At 35.9% G+C, this 16,594-nt stretch overlaps 1 protein-coding gene across 1 annotated transcript in view; it reads left to right on the forward strand.

Moving 5' to 3' along the window:
* Positions 1-5,507: 5,507 nt before the first annotated feature.
* Positions 5,508-16,594, forward strand: part of LOC311283897 (NACHT, LRR and PYD domains-containing protein 3-like) — a 158,269-nt gene continuing 147,182 nt past the window's right edge. The window contains exons 1-7 of the mRNA XM_084398657.1: positions 5,508-5,657; positions 5,847-5,937; positions 6,126-6,239; positions 7,356-7,463; positions 7,645-9,435; positions 10,595-10,768; positions 16,409-16,579. Of these exons, the coding sequence (XP_084254783.1) occupies positions 5,888-5,937; positions 6,126-6,239; positions 7,356-7,463; positions 7,645-9,435; positions 10,595-10,768; positions 16,409-16,579 (2,408 nt within the window). The 5' untranslated portion in view covers positions 5,508-5,657; positions 5,847-5,887. The remainder of the gene's footprint in view (positions 5,658-5,846; positions 5,938-6,125; positions 6,240-7,355; positions 7,464-7,644; positions 9,436-10,594; positions 10,769-16,408; positions 16,580-16,594) is intronic.

Consider the following 16,594-nt stretch of genomic DNA (forward strand, 5'->3'; position numbering starts at 1 on the left):
ATCGGCTCAAAAACCCCAATGCTCCATTTATGCAATATTCGGGACTGTTTTGTCTTTTTGGAAATGTATGCGCGTTATAAACCATAACCGATTAAATCTATTCGTTGTATGGGTTCAGAAGCTGTCGTACAAATGGAAACTCTCGGAACTTTCTCACTATAATGATTAAATAAGCGTCTCTAGCCAATGATTAGAGACGACTGTGATTGGTCAACCTCCGATCTGTACTGTAACAAGTAACAGGTACCATGTGACCAGCCGTCTATTAAAAATACTGAATACTTAAAAATTATAAATACAACTGGAGAAGATTGAAATCTCTATGATTGAAATGAATGTAATGAAAATGTAATTTTTTAAATGTAAAAAATGTAAACATGTTTTAAGCCCACCCACACCCCTTTTGTGTATTGGCACCTGGCACTCGACACTTTTATCTTCAGCAACCCCATACTTTAAAAGAGACCTCTATTATTAAAGAAATTAATGAATATTCTAACAAACCAAGTTTAAACCAAGGAGGATGATAGGTCAAGATTGTTATTTTTGCAATCACAGTTGGGTGAAATCTACTGTATAGGCCTATGAGAAAATATAAGGGGTCATATATTAGATCAAGAGCTAGTTGGTCGAGAAAGGGGAGAAAAACTCAGCTTATTTCTGTAAGTTAGGGGAAAAAGCGGCAATTAAAGAAACTCTGTTAAAACTTTAATTATTAAGAGTGCAGAGTGCTCTAATTCACAAGTAATAGCTAAAGAAATCGCCAACTTTTATCAGGATTTATATTCTTCGTCCTCTTCAATATTAGACTCTAATTCCCTCTTTGCAAAAATTGGAGAATTTGTTCCTCATATTATAGATGATCAGTTCAAAATGATATGTGATGCAGAATTAACAATTGAGCTTGATTCTGCTGTTATGTGTCTGTCACTGGATAAATCACCTGGCCCAGACGGTATTACGTCTAATTTTTATCGCCATTTTTGGGACTTATTAAAGGAATTTCTTTTTGTAGCTCTTCAGGAAATTACTAAAACCTTGGTTTTGCCTAATTCAATGAGACAAGGTCTAATCACGCTTATTCCCAAACCAGGAAAAGACTCAGATTGTTGGACAATTTACGACCTATAACTTTACTAAACAATGACTATAAATTCCGGTCAAGTCGAATGTCAGATATTTAGGCATAAACATTTCTAAGGATGAGGTCATGATGGAAAAGCAAAATGTCTGGGATAGATGGAATGAATGCAAAGACAGGCTTGATGCACGGATGCAAAGGGATTCGTCTATCTTTGGAAGGATTTATTTAACTAAAATGGAAAGTCTCTCTAGGTGTATCTATACTGCATCTTGTCTCTCTATTTCTAATAGAGCTATTAAGACCATTCATCAAATTGAAAAAGTGAGTAAATTCATCTATATATCCTCTCAAAAATAGTATAAATTTAAGATAATCTCAGTCATGATTTTTATAGCTTTTTTCATAAATAAGTGAAAGATGGATACGGCTTTTAATACATACAGGTTTAATTATGATAATGTTTTGTGTAAAGACACATTTTATTCAGATTCACAGCCAATGTTGTATAAATAATGTCTAAGCACTAGTAACTGTATTCACTTGCAGTGCATTAGCAACAATCTTCCCATTGTGAAGTTGTACATGCAGGTATTGTAGAAGTGAAATAAAGTAGCCAGCAGCCATATCACCCTGTAGCCCAAGACTGGTTGCCCACTGAAGCTAAGCAGGGTTGAGCCTGGTTAGTACCTGCATGGGAGACTCCTGGGAAAAAAAATAGGTTGCTGCTGGAAGAGGTGTTATCGAGGCCAGCAGGGGGCGCTCACCCTGTGGTCTGTGTGGGTCCTAATGCCCCAGTATAGTGACGGGGACACTATACTGCCAAAAGAGCACCGTCCTTCGGATGAGACGTAAAACCGAGGTCCTGACTCTCTGTGGTCATTAAAAATCCCAGGATGTCCTTCGAAAAAGAGTAGGGGTGTAACACCGACATCCGGGCCAAATTTGCCCCTTGGCCTCTGTCCATCATGGCCTCCTAATCATCCCCATACACTGATTGGCTTCATCACTGTCTCCTCTCCACCAATAAGCTGGTGTGTGGTGGGCGTTCTGGTGCAATATGGCTGCCATCGCATCATCCAAGTGGATGCTGCACATTGGTGGTGGTTGAGGAGATTCCCCCCTTCCATATGTAAAGCGCTTTGAGGTCTCAGAAAAAGCGCTATATAAATGTAATGAATTATTATTATTATTATTATTTATAAATTAAGAAAGTGAAACAGAAAAAAAGTTATAGAAGTTTGAGTTTATGGAAATGTACAATGTAAAAAATGTAATTATTCATATTTTATGTAAAATATATATTTTTAAAACCTGTGCGACTCTAACTGCATAAAAATCAAAGTAAAAAATCTGAACAAGTTGTGTTTCAAAATGTAGGTTGATATCTCAAAAAATGAGCTTTCAGTAAGATTTTGTTTGGGCGCAGTACCAAACTTTTTCACTAGGTGACAACCAGACTCCATTACTGCCCATATAAAGGTTATGTGGTTTTCCATATGTGGTTTGAGTGATCTGAACCATTATTTCCACAATTTTCATACAATTTATGAAGTAGACATTCTATTCAGAAGTAATATGGGAAGTTTCTACCATTCTTTCATGATTTTTCATGTTCATTGCTATTTCAAATCAGTATTTTGAAAATCAGTCACCAAATATGAAAACTAGAGATTGTAAGCTTTCAAATGATATATAGTTTGTAAAGATTAGTTTAGGTTTAGTATAGGATATTACTGTTTTGAATATGTAATGGCTTTGGGCCCATGATCATTGTGATGACGGAATTGTTATTTTTTACTATCTCTTTAATATACAGTGCTATGCATAAGTTTAGACACCCATGCTAAAGTTGACTAAAAAGAGGAATAAAAAATCATCTTTTGGAAATTGAACTTAATGCCTTAATTTAATAAATTAGGAAAAATCCAACCTTTAAGGACACCAATTTTCTTTGTGAATGAATAATGTATCGTAAATAAATAAATGTTCTTCCTTAAAATACAGGGTGCATAAGTTTGGACACACCTATGTTAAATTCCCATAGAGGCAGGCAGATTTTTATTTTTAAGGATTTTTATTTTATTTTTTGTTTAGGATACTATGCATCCTGATAAAGTTCCCTTGGCCTTTGGAATTAAAATAGCCCCACATCATCACATAGCATTCACCATACCTAGAGATTGGCATGGGGTACTTTCCATAAGATCATCTCTCAATGCAAATCAAACCAGCTATTAGGCTAACTGAAATAAAACCATGCCAATCTCTAGGTATGGTGAAGGCTATGTGATGATGTGGGGCTATTTTAATTCCAAAGGCCAAGGGAACTTTATCAGGATGCATAGTATCCTGGATCCATGAAGTAACTGGCCTTTAAAAATAAAAATCTGCCTGCCTCTATGGGAATTTAACATAGGGGTGTCCAGACTTATGCACCCTGTATTTTAAGGAAGAACATTTATTTATTTACGATGCATTATTCATTCACAAAGAAAATTGGTGTCCTTAAAGGTTGGATTTTTCCTATTTTTTTAAATTACGGCATTAAGTTCAGTTTCCAAAAGATGATTTTTTATTCCTCTTTTTAGTCAACTTTAGTATGGGTGTCTAAACTTATGCATAGCACTGTACTCCAGCAGTCATAACCAATTCACACATTCCCTCATGTGTTTGATTGTCTCATGACTAGACTCTATTGCTTAACATTATTGATGGTTTTTAATGAGAAATGTCATGATTGTGCTCTTATGTTAGGACTCTAATGACGATGACTCATTCTGCCATCTGGACATTAGAATCCTCTCATTGAGCATGAAGGTGTTGTGCTCTCGTCTTCTCTCCGTCTCAATCAAGCGTCATTAAACATCATCATTGAGGAAGAAGTTATGATGGACAACATTGAAACCGTGATTAAAGCTATGTGCATTCTGTTTGCAAGCAGTTTCAATGCTTATTTTTACTTGTCTTTTGGTTGACAAGTTTATTACATTTTTGTTGTCAACAATTAATAAAAAAACATTGGAACATTGAAATTAATGGTTTCATTTTCTTCCCCTCCAATTTATGTGACAGAATGCATTTATTACAATAAATCTAATCTCAAAATATAAAAAGTATAAGACATTACATAAATATAACATGTGTGTAACATAAAGTAGTTATTTTATACAACATACACTCCAAATAAAAATAAATATGTGAACTAATGATTTTAAGTAAAGACTACTAATGTAAACTTGATTTATCTACTGCATCCACTTAATGTGTTATGCTTGATCTCTTTAGTTTCACCTTGTGTAAAAACTTAAATGGTTTAAGGCAACAGGTTTCTGTGCAATTTTCTAGTAAAGTCAAGTAATTCGGGTTAAGAGTGAGATACAGATGCTGTCCACTGTAGTAATCAGAAATATAGGAAGAAACCAAACACGGCACACAATGCTTTTTTAAACAAACAAAAAAATATATATATTTTGGCTAAAGACAATTTCAAAAGAAAGTATGTAGGAATAAAGCATCAGTTGTATACGGTTGTACATAATGATTAAATTACACTTAATTTTACACTTTTGGTTCTTTTCGCTCTCTATCCTCTGAGTTCATGGAGTTATGAAGTGTTTGAGAATAGGTTTGTTAAATACATGGACAGATGATAGATTACTTAAAGATAATGAATTATGTTTTCCTTCAAGAAACCTATATAAATAGAAGAGATTATAATGAGTGGGATGTGTTGGGAGAACAATTTGTTTTTAGTCATGGAACAAACACCAGTGCCAGTTTTACTTTATCTGTTGAAGAAATATAAAAAGGTCTTTAAATGTATTGCTAACAGAGTTTGGGGTAACATATAGGTCCTATTTGAAACTATACACACACACAAAAAAATGTGTGTATAGAAGAAGACTGGAGCTCAACAAGTAAGGAATCTCATGGTTAATCTTGTGAGGTCCATATTATAGTTAAGTTTATTTAGTGGATGTGAAGAGGAGGAGGAATGTAGAAGTGGTTCAGAGTAGCCTATTAAATAAGAAGAAAGTAGTGCTACACAGATTCTATTTAAGTGAGATGTGGAATAACAGGCTTATGAACGCTTACATGTTTTATTACTGACTGGTATAGACAGATGACCCGATCTGCCAAACACCCGCTTTCACTACACAGCGCACACCGCCCTCTACTGGCGAACACGGGTATGAACAATCTGCTGTAGCTACAAATGCATTAATCCGTGTAATAAATATTAATATGTTTGTTTTGAGTTTATCAGCACACAAAACTGACTGGAGTTATTAACTGTATACCTTACTGGTGATTAAACTCACGTCATCTGCCAATAAGGGCAACCATTAAAACACTACTAACCAACATTATAGCGACGCAGCAGTTTAATCACGTGCCCCTTTCGTCACAGATAATAGCGAAAGTAAAAGAAAGCTGATATTTCGCCATTTTAATAAAATAGTCGATTCCTTCCATGTGTAGTTAGCCTACTCGATGGAACAGATGGAGGAGTTTGTGAATCGGTTGACCATGTAGATACATTTTGATAAAGGTTACTGTTCGCGTACTCGAGGTGACTTCCACATTAATATTTTCTCTGAAATGAACGACGTTTCTTTTGTGTATCGTGTATATGATGATTTTTCAAAAGATCTCTGTCTATTTATTTCTCCAACTCTCACGATCTGGTCAGATCGATTATAAAGATGTTTAACAATGTTTAATTACATTAGTTTTGTGTTTGTTTGTCATTTCCACCGAGAGTCAGTGGAGATCAGACTGTTTCAACTGTTCAGCTTTATCATGGATGACACACAAACATCCAGAGATGAAGATTTTTCTAAAGGATGCAGGTACTATGAATAAACACATTAAATAACCTTTTATATAATAAAAAATATGTCTCCTGAAGAAAAAACGGTGACATTATTATTATTTTTTTATTATTAAATACATTGTTTTAAATGAAACAATGTCTAAACCCTCCTCAAGTGCTTTTTATTAAAACGACTTGTTTTTTCCTTTCATTGTTCTGTTATAGTTCAGTTCAGCAGGAGAGACCAGAACCAGCGCCCAGCTGTGTGTCTTTGAGGAGTGACTGGTCTATGGATATTCCAATACATTTTAAGAATGACAATACACAGACTGATCTCAGGTATAACATTTTTTAAAATACATGATTGGCATTTTTATATTATATTGTTTTTGTATTCCTCCTCCAAAATAACTATTAAACTAAACTGTAATAAAATTAAACTTTATGAAATTAATCATGTTGTTGGTAGAAAACATTGTTTCTGCTTAGATAATCACTGGGACTATATCATCTGCACATATTGCCAAAAAGGCACAAGGTTTTGTTATCAGTTGAAGATCCTCCTTTATGCGTCTTATGACAGAGTCCACTATCTTTAAAGCATATTTTAAGGAAATGGTTTTAACTCCTCTAGGACTCTGTTTGTATTCTGTTGGTTCTTATGAAAAGAATAGTGAGGCTGATTAAGTTAAAAAAAATAAATTTAATTTGTAGATTTGTTTATTTCTCTTTTTATATTTTGTTACTTTTATTCTCACCATTGAAATAGCTCTGACAACTGGCATGATGTTAAATTATAAGCAATCAATAAACAATGTATTATTTCAATTTAATATGTACAATATATTGTCAAACTTTTTTTATAGTTTTTGTTTTTAGTATTATTACAGTTGTGCCCTTGAGCAGTTGACTTATTAATGTGCATTTACTGTTCATAGAATTATTCAGGTGATGTAAAAAAAAAAAAAAAAAAAATCCACCAATATTGTCACGAACTGCTCTGAGACACAAAGGTTGAGATCCAATTGCATCTTTATTTGAAGCGTAATCCAGAATCGTAATCAGCACAAGCAGGGGTCAAACACAGGAAGGCAGTCCAAACAAACAAATAATCAAAACAGGCAGGGGTCAGAGGCAAAGGAGTAATCCAGGGAACAGGCAAGATATCCAAAAACCAAGAGACATGAAACCAGGGAAAACGCTCGGAAATGCAGTGCAACAACATACAAAACTTCACAGTGAGTGATGGGGTGAACCAGGCTTATATGGGGTGAACTAAGCAAGAATATGAGATACAGGTGAATGTGATAATGAGTGCTGATGAGTCCAGGCAGAGAATGATGGGAGATGTAGTCTGTGAGTGAACATGAAAGTTGGTGGCTCTCAAGGGCACTCCAGCTGGTGACCGTTACATATATCAGTGTCTGATTCTTGATTCTCTTCATGATGTTTAAGGTCAATCCCACTACAAAGATCAGCCGTAACAAAACCCATCTGTAAGAAGAATGACCAATCTATCAATCAACTACAGGACTTTAATGAAAGCAGGGATACTGGTGTCAGGTAAAGTGTGGAATTTTTGATTGAGATCAAAATTAAAACACATTAATAATGAACACATTTCATAAATATTATGATATGTTCTTGGTCATGATACAGAGAATAATTAAGACATTTTACTCTATATATGTATCTCTATATTTAACTTATGTAATACATGTACCATGGAATTTTAATTTTGCAGCCATGAAGTCCTCAACACATTTAGATCAAATCTGATGAAGAAGTTTAAGTGTCTGAATGAGGGAACAGCAAAGCAGGGAAACCCAACACTCCTGAATGAGATCTACACAGAGCTCTACATCACAGAGGGTGACAGTGGAAAGATCTGTAATGAACATGAGGTGAGACAGATTGAGACACAATCCAGGAGAGCAGCAACAGAGGACAAACCCATCAAATGCAATGACATCTTTAAACCTTTACCTGGACAAAACAAACCCATCACAACTGTGCTGACAAAGGGAGTCGCTGGGATTGGAAAAACAGTCTCTGTGCAGAAGTTCATCCTAGACTGGGCTGAAGGCAAAGTGAATCAGGACGTCCAGCTCATATTTCCACTACCTTTCAGAGAGATCAATTTGATGAAGGGCAAAACGTCCAGTCTTTCAGATCTTCTTCATGTGTTTTTCCCTGAAACAAAAGAAATGGAAATATCCAGTGACAAATATAAAGTGTTGTTCATCTTTGATGGTCTGGATGAGTGTCGTCTTTCTCTGGATTTTCAGAGTGATGTGAGGTTTTGTAATGTAAGTGAATCAGCCTCAGTGGACGTACTGCTGACGAACCTCATTGCGGGGAATCTGCTTCCCTCTGCTCTGATCTGGATCACCTCTAGACCAGCAGCAGCTGATCTCATCCCCTCTGAGTGTGTCCATCGAGTGACTGAGGTACGAGGCTTCAGTGAGCCACAGAAGGAGGAATACTTCAGGAAGAGAATCAGTGATCAGAGTCTGGCCAATACAATCATCTCACACCTGAAGTCATCAAGGAGCCTCTACATCATGTGCCACATCCCAGTGTTCTGCTGGATCTCAGCCACTGTTCTAGAGAAGATGTTGAGTGAAGCAGAGAGTGGAGAGATTCCCAAGACTCTCACTCAAATGTACACACGCTTCCTGATCCTTCAGTCCAACATCAAACATGAGAAGGACTATAAGAAGAACCTGACAGATGAAGACATGATCCTCAAACTGGGGAAAGTGGCTTTTCAGCAGCTTGTGAAAGGCAATGTGATCTTCTATGAGGAAGACCTGAGAGAGTGTGGCATTAATGTGACAGAAGCATCAGTGTACTCAGGATTGTGCACTCAGATCTTCAGAGAGGAGTCAGGCCTGTATCAGGCGAAAGTCTTCTGCTTTGTTCATCTGAGTGTTCAGGAACATCTAGCAGCTTTATATGTGCACCTCTGCTTCATAAACAACAACATAAATGTATTTGACCCTGAACCAGGTTTGTTGTCTATGTTTAAGGACTGGTTTAAACTCAGTTCACCAGAATATGTTTCATTTTCTGAGCTCCATGAGAGAGCCGTGAATCAGGCTCTAGAGAGTAAAAATGGACATCTGGACCTTTTCCTGCGGTTCCTTCTGGGTTTGTCAGTGGAGTCTCACCAGATTCTCCTTCAGGGACTAATGACACTGAGAAGAAGAAGGTCTGACAGCAATGAGAAAACAGTTGAGTACATCAAGGAGAAGATCAGGACCATTGACTCTCCAGAGAAATCCATCAATCTGTTCCACTGTCTGAATGAACTGGGCGACCAGTCACTAGTGGAGGAAATACAACAGTATCTGAAATCTGGAACAATAAGTGAAGCCAGACTCTCTTCATCTCAGTGGTCAGCTGTAGTTTTTGTGTTGTTGACATCAGAGAAGAGTCTGGAGAAGTTTGATATTAATACATTTGTTGGAGAAAACAATAAAGCTGAAAAACTGAAGGTTCTCCAGAAGCTGCTGCCTGTGATTAAAGTTCAGTAAGTATCAGTGAAAACTATCACTTTACTGTTAAAACAAAAGAAAATCAAAAGCTCATAAATCTAAGAAACATACGAACACTTATTGTACATGGCAGCATACTTGTTTTTATTGTTTTTCAGATTTTCTTTATTTGAATTAATCTATTTTATTGATGGGAATAATGACGGGGAGATGTGATTGGGAAACAATACAAGCTGACTCAAACTTGTGTTAAAGCACCTGACAGCCAATGTCTTCAACATGAGGATTAATTTAAAACAAACAAGTTTAATGTTACAAATGATTTAGTACTTAAACTTAATTTAGTACTTAGTAATTAATATGGATTTGATCCACGTTAAAAGTTCATTCTTTATTGTTGTAAATTTGACAATGAAACTTGACTACTTAGATAAGGTTTTCATCAACATTTTAAGTATTACATTTTAAACAGACAAATAAAGCCCAACTCTTACAATAGAGGTAAACAACATCAACTGGATAGAGCCAGAGACTGGACTAAAAAGGCAAAGGTCAAAATCTATAAACATGACTTCATATTAATATATATAATAAAGCATGTATAATATGACATAATAAAGCACACAATATATAAAAAAAGGCTATCATGGTTGAGATATCAGTTGATGGTTGTAAAATTTATGTCATGGGAATAATTTGTCTTAATTATACGCTATACAAAGACAGTGATTTATCACTGATCCAGTACTATAAAGTCCTGGCAACAACAGACAAAAAATTTTATGTTCATATAGCATGTTTATTGGTTATTCACCTGCAAGGGAGCCCAATAATTCTAGCCCAAGAATGCGGTCTTACATTTAGAGCAAAGCGTGGAGTTAGTTGGTTTAATTTGATGTTGTTTATGTCGTGTCTGTTCAGAATCTTGTTCTTTTGCACACTGAGAGTTTGTTATCCTGAGTCCATACCATGTCCCATTTGTCTTTTATTCACACTTAACTCTCTCTCCCATTGTAATCTGTGACACCATGACCTCAAGGTTCCTGAGTAATTTTGAGACAGTGCCATCCATGGGTGACCAAGTGCAGTGTTTTCTTTACTCCATCTACAAATTGTCTATTTTTTCTCTATTTTCTATTGATTTTTGTTTTCAGTTCATACTGTTTACCAAGTATGATTTTCATCTCTCTACAGTTTGAGTGATTGTGGAGTCACAGAGAAAGATTGTGCTGCTCTGACTTCAGCTCTGATATCAAACCCCTCACAACTGAGAGAACTGAATCTGAATGAGAGAAAACTGCGAGATCCGGGTATGAAGCTTCTCTCTGTTGTACTGAAGGATCCTGACTGTAAACTGGAGAAACTCTGGTAAGATCATCTACGGTATATCATAGTCAGACATGTTATTGTCTTCTGTAAGACTAAATCAGGGTTCCTCAAATCTGGCACTGGAGGGCCGCTGCCTTACTGAGTTTAGCTCAAACCCTGATAAAACTCTCCTTCCTGTAACTCTGAAGACATGGATTAGCTTGTTCAGGCGTCTTTAATTAGAGTTGGAGATAAACTCTGCAGGACAGCGGCACTTCAAAGCCGGATTTGAGGAACCCTGGACTAAATGCTTTGATGTTAATTTTAGGACTGCAGAAAATACATTTCTTTCTCAGTATTTTTGTCTTCTTTTCTTTTTTGTATTCTTAATTGAAGATACATTTACTTGAGAAGCAAAACTTAAAATGTTAAGTCTCGTATACTGAAAAATTGCTTATGTATCTTGATTTAAGAATTTTTAGATATTAGATATTTAGACTACGTTTGGATCGGATTCAGAATAATGATCAAAACACAGATGGAGTAGATCAAGTCCAACAACACCCCCAAAGCTTCACAGTCCTATACCTCGTCCTGCGTCGACATTTCATTAAGTAACATTAGGCAGTTTTGATTTTACATATGCGTCTGCTTACATACTTGACCCGTTCTGGCAAAATGAGTCGCAATGAGCAAATGTTCATGACTGAGCTACACCTGTTTGAATTTAATAGTCAAAGTCAATTTTGAGAAAAATCGAGTTATAGTTTTCTGAAGGTACACAAGAAAAAGTGAGGGTACACTACAGCTTAAAATATAGAAGTGCTGGTGCGTACCGGCCCACTTCGAGCACTGGAGGCACATCATCACTACACACGGCTTATACAGTAGAGAACTGTTGAGAATACAGTAATATCACTGTGAAAACAACAAAAATAATTTACAGTCTACAAAAACATATCAAACTCAATATAACAATGCACTGGAGAACAGGGGCCCGTTCTTCATACGTGGATTACTGTTATCTGGATTTTACTGTTGATGATTTTACATGATCCAGGATTGTTAGGTTCTTCAAAGCTAATCCTGGAGTTGCTGTCATAGCAACAGGTCCGTAAGCTCAAACGGGAGCATCTTATTTCATGTAAACTGGATTAGATCGCATGTTTTCAAGCGCAGGTGATACTTAAAGTCTGTTCCAGCCACTGCTACTTTCTTACAAGAGTAGCCGAATGAACCAGGTGCAATAATGACTTAAAATAATAATAATAATAATATTACAATGTTGTGTAGTCTATCATAATAGACACAGTTTACTCACTGAGAGTAATAATTACCTAATAATTGTATTGGAGTCTTACATGATGTAGGCCAACAGTTAGTCTGAGCCGTACATTAATTTGCAGATATTATCGGGAGTGGTTTGTTGCAGGAGATGCAGTTAACTTATAAAAAAATGCTGTGCCATTAGAAGAATGTTCTTGCCCCATAAGAAACTTTAATTAATGCTGTCATTTAACAAATCTGCTTTACAGGTAAAATTAAATGAATTGCTAATTATAACATTTAAATGAAAATGTAAAGTACAAATACTAGAAATAGTGAAATAATGGAAATAATTGGGAATCATGTAACAAACAGTACATTTAATTGATCTATTATAACTTTTATGTCATTTTAGTTGCTTGGCTGTTTCCTTATAAAGGTCCAGAAATGTTTTCGTCAGGTGTGTGATGTTATTGTTTAATATGATGTCATTACGTTGCTGTCTTGCTGTCTGAAATCATTGAAAAAGTTGGTTTTGTTTGAGCCTTCACAACATCAGTGGATCAATAATTAACAAACAACAAAAGAAGATTATCTTTCCTCTGTGTTTCTCCTATTATTAAACTGCCAATATAAACCTGGAGTTTCACCAGGGCTGCGTTCAGCCCCGACAAAACGTTGCACAGCGTTTTTTAAACAGAAACGGTGATGCGTTGAACACACTGTTCTGATGACGCAAGAGTTGCAACTATGGCAGCTGAGAAGGCCATTCTTGCTGATGAAGTCGGTATAAATATGTGTTTAATACTACAAAATATGGCCGATGTCACAGTTACTGCACTTGCCGCCCAGAACAAAAGAGAACATCCCAATCGAGTGAAGGGATTAGTGGAAACTGAAATGGAAGCACACATCTTACCTAATTCAGACTAAAACACATTTATTTAGCCTCACATACTGACTTTATTTGTAGGTCATACTGTTTTAATACCCTGTATTTTCTTTCTCATTTTTAGGAAAAGCACTTAATTTCCATTGTTTATTTCTATACCAAATGTCATACACTTGCAATGAAGCTAAAAATATAAACATCTACATCATTATGTTGATATCCTATATTTTAAAACTTTCGACAAACATGTCTTCTAATATCCTCAGTTGTTGCGTATACCGAGCTGCATCGAACACATTTGTAAATTACTTTCCTTGAACCCATTGTGCGAGTTCACTTTAATGCGAGTGCTTTATATACATGTTGCTGCTGATTGGACTGCAGTTCTGACACACCCACCAAACAAGAGAAAACGTATCTCAAACCCCATTGCACACCGGTGCACGCCGTTTCCAGGAAACATGACGTTCAACCCGGAAACCGTAGCAAAACGTTGCGCACCGTTTTGAACTTGAACGTGCCCCAGCACTGCACAGATTAGATGTCTCTCTAATCAAACACAGCTGATTCAACTCATCAGCTCGTTAGTAAAGACTCCAAGATCTCAGGTGTGTTTGTCAGAGAAGAGAGACATCCAAAATGTGCAGTGTTGGGGTTCTCCTGGGTGGTTTCTCAGATCTAAGAACGGACTTGTGTTCTTGTGGAGAAAGAATGAAAGAATGTACGTGCCTGAATGAATAGTTCAATATTATGTATCATTTTGATGCACAGAAGCAGGAAACGTAAATCATGTGTCTATCTCGTAACTGTTCCTGGAGATCTACCTATCTGCAGAGTTCAGATCCAACACACTGACCCAGCTCATTAAGCTCTTCAGGAGCACTTCAGAATGACAGTGAGTGGTGTTTGTTACAGCAGTGTTTCCCACTGGTTCTGTGTCCTGTTGCATGAAGCCAGTTTCAGTTGCTCCCCTTGGAAGTTTGAGATTATTTTAAGCAAACTCAGTTTTTTCGGGCTCAAGAAGGTGGATTGGTTTCTAGCGGGTTCGATCGCCATGGTAACTTGCGCTGCAGGATGACCTTGAATAAAATGAATGTATTCTGTGTTAGAGATCACAAACCAAATCTGGACCAATCAGCTGTGAGTAAAGTGACACGTATCTGATGCAATAAAGCCACTCCCCCTGTATCTCTCACTCCAAATTAAAGCAGTTTAGAGTGAAATAATTTTATATTTATATTATATGAATTGTAATTATTTGTAATTTATATATTATTCATATAATTATTCTCTTAATTTAAAATGAACCCTAAAAGGGGCGATGTATCCTGGGACACACAAACATTCAAGAGTCTGTGAGGAGAAGCAGGGATTTCTTTTAATTTCTCAGTTTTCATGTTGAAAGGGTGTTTGTTGTGAATATTTAGATCTGGTGACTTCATTCATATATTCTCTGTTTAGCTCATGGGCAGCATTTAAAAACAACATGACCTGTAGTGGGAAATCTACTCGCCTTCAGTGATACATTTCACATATTTACAGTATTTGAGGGGACTTGCATGTTTGAAGAGTTGTTAAGTGTTAGCTTATTATGTTTATGCTGAAATTGTATGGATTTAATTTTTCCATTTTCCATAATCTGCCTGTAAATGTTTGTGTCTCCCAGGATATGTTGCCCCTTTGGGAGTATAAATTAATTGGAAAAAAGAATGCTGGTTTGGCAATGCGTGTTACAGCATTTTAATAACAATTTTAAAACATTTATTCTCTCATAACTTAAACTAAACATTCTTTGTAAAATTCGGTCGAACAATAAGTATAATGCCTATTTATGAATATATTAGCCTACTGTATCATATTTAATATGCAAATATCTAGGGCCTATTATCAATATGACCAAAACTTTGCTGAAAAACATCTTGTACACAATCTACTTCATGCCTTCTGTCCTCTGACTGATAAAAAAAAAAAAAAAAAAAAGTATAAACTATCAAGTAAAGTCATTTTGCTCAGAAATGAGGGCTTTAATTATCTTTATTAAGTAATGTAAGAAACATTTACTAGACTGAAGCAACTGGGGTTTATTGATTATTAATACACCATTTTTTTTTATGTTAAAAATTGCATATATGAACTATAAAAGCGTGTGTGTGTGTGTGTGTGTGTGTGTGTGTGTGATATGATACTCAACAAAAAACACATGCAAACTTGTATATCCATGCATGTGTGTTTTTTGTTGTTGTTGAGTATCATATTTATGCATTGGTTTATGGCTCAAATGCAATTCAATGCAAATCAATGATAATTAAGAGATGAAAAATGTTCCTCAAAAGCCTATTGTGTCATATTTGACATTTATATTTACATGAAAAAATGTCAAAAGAATTAAATTTTTAACATTAACAAATGGTGTATGAATAATCAATAAACCCCAGTTGCTTCAGTCCAGTAAATGTTTCTTACATTTACTTTATAAAGATAATTAAAGCCCTCATTTCTGAGCAAAATTACTTAACTTGATAAAAAAAAAAGTATAAACTATCAATCCGAGGACAAAAGGCATGAAGAAGATCGTGTGCAAGAGGTTTTTCAGCAAAGTTTTGGTCATATTGATAATTTATAGGCTCTAGAAATTAGCTTTAGCTTGCTAATTACACTTTACATAAGAGGCTAACTTACACATGTTGGCCAAATGCTAGCATGAAATTAGATAAGATGTATACATTATGAATCTGAGTACTGTATATACAATAGTCCTCATTATGTGTTTTTATGTGACTGTTGGCCCAAATGAAGAGGAAGGGATACAGAGACAGATATTTATTCATTTATTTACAAAAAAATCAGAGCGAGATGCAGATGAAGCAGGAGAACAGGAGCAAAGAGCAGAGGCAGGACATTATTATGCAGTGGAGGTACAGAAATGCACAGTGGAGGGAGAGAATGATATACTGGAAGGAGAAAGTAAATGATGAAGAAGAAGAAGAGTAAAACAGAGAGGCAGAAGGTAGCATTGGGAAGACAGAAACACTCACTACATATCCAGTAAAACCTCATGGTATGTTCACTGTCAGCAACAGTGTTGTCATAATTCTCAATTTAGGTTAGACCATATTGGTTTCACTTTATTTTAATGGTCCCTTTAACACATTCTGTTGACTATAAGTACAGTTGCACATGTCTACTAACTCCCATTGGAGTGTTGATAGATGTATTAGTAGACTGGTAGGGTTAGGGTTAGAATAAGTTGGCATGTAGTTGGAAAGTTACTTATAGTCAGTAGGTAACCTACCATACTCTTGTGTGCTTTCATCTTCACGATGAGTCTGTCACAGAGAAGAGGTGTAGTTGTGTTTGAGCTCATTTAGAACGGTTGGATTTATGAAGAACATGTTGAAAGCTTTTTGAATTTCTTTATTATTTTTTTATGACTGATAAATCTCCAATTGAAATTTAGACATATTTATAGTCTGTGTAGAATTGTGACTTGTACGTGTTGATCTGAACTGAGAGAGTGAAGAGTGTGTCATTGTTCTCTACAGGTTGTGGGATTGTGGAGTCACAGATGAAGGTTGTTCTGCTCTGGCTTCAGCTCTGAGATCAAACCCCTCACACCTGAGACAACTGAGTCTGACTGGGAATAAACTAGGAGATTCAGTTCTTCTGCTCTCTGCTGTACTGGAGGATCCTCACTGTAAACTGGAGAAACTGGGGTAAGATGAACTCTC

The sequence above is a fragment of the Rutilus rutilus genome, assembly GCF_951802725.1.
Source record: "Rutilus rutilus genome assembly, chromosome: 24".
Lineage (NCBI taxonomy): Eukaryota > Metazoa > Chordata > Actinopteri > Cypriniformes > Leuciscidae > Rutilus > Rutilus rutilus.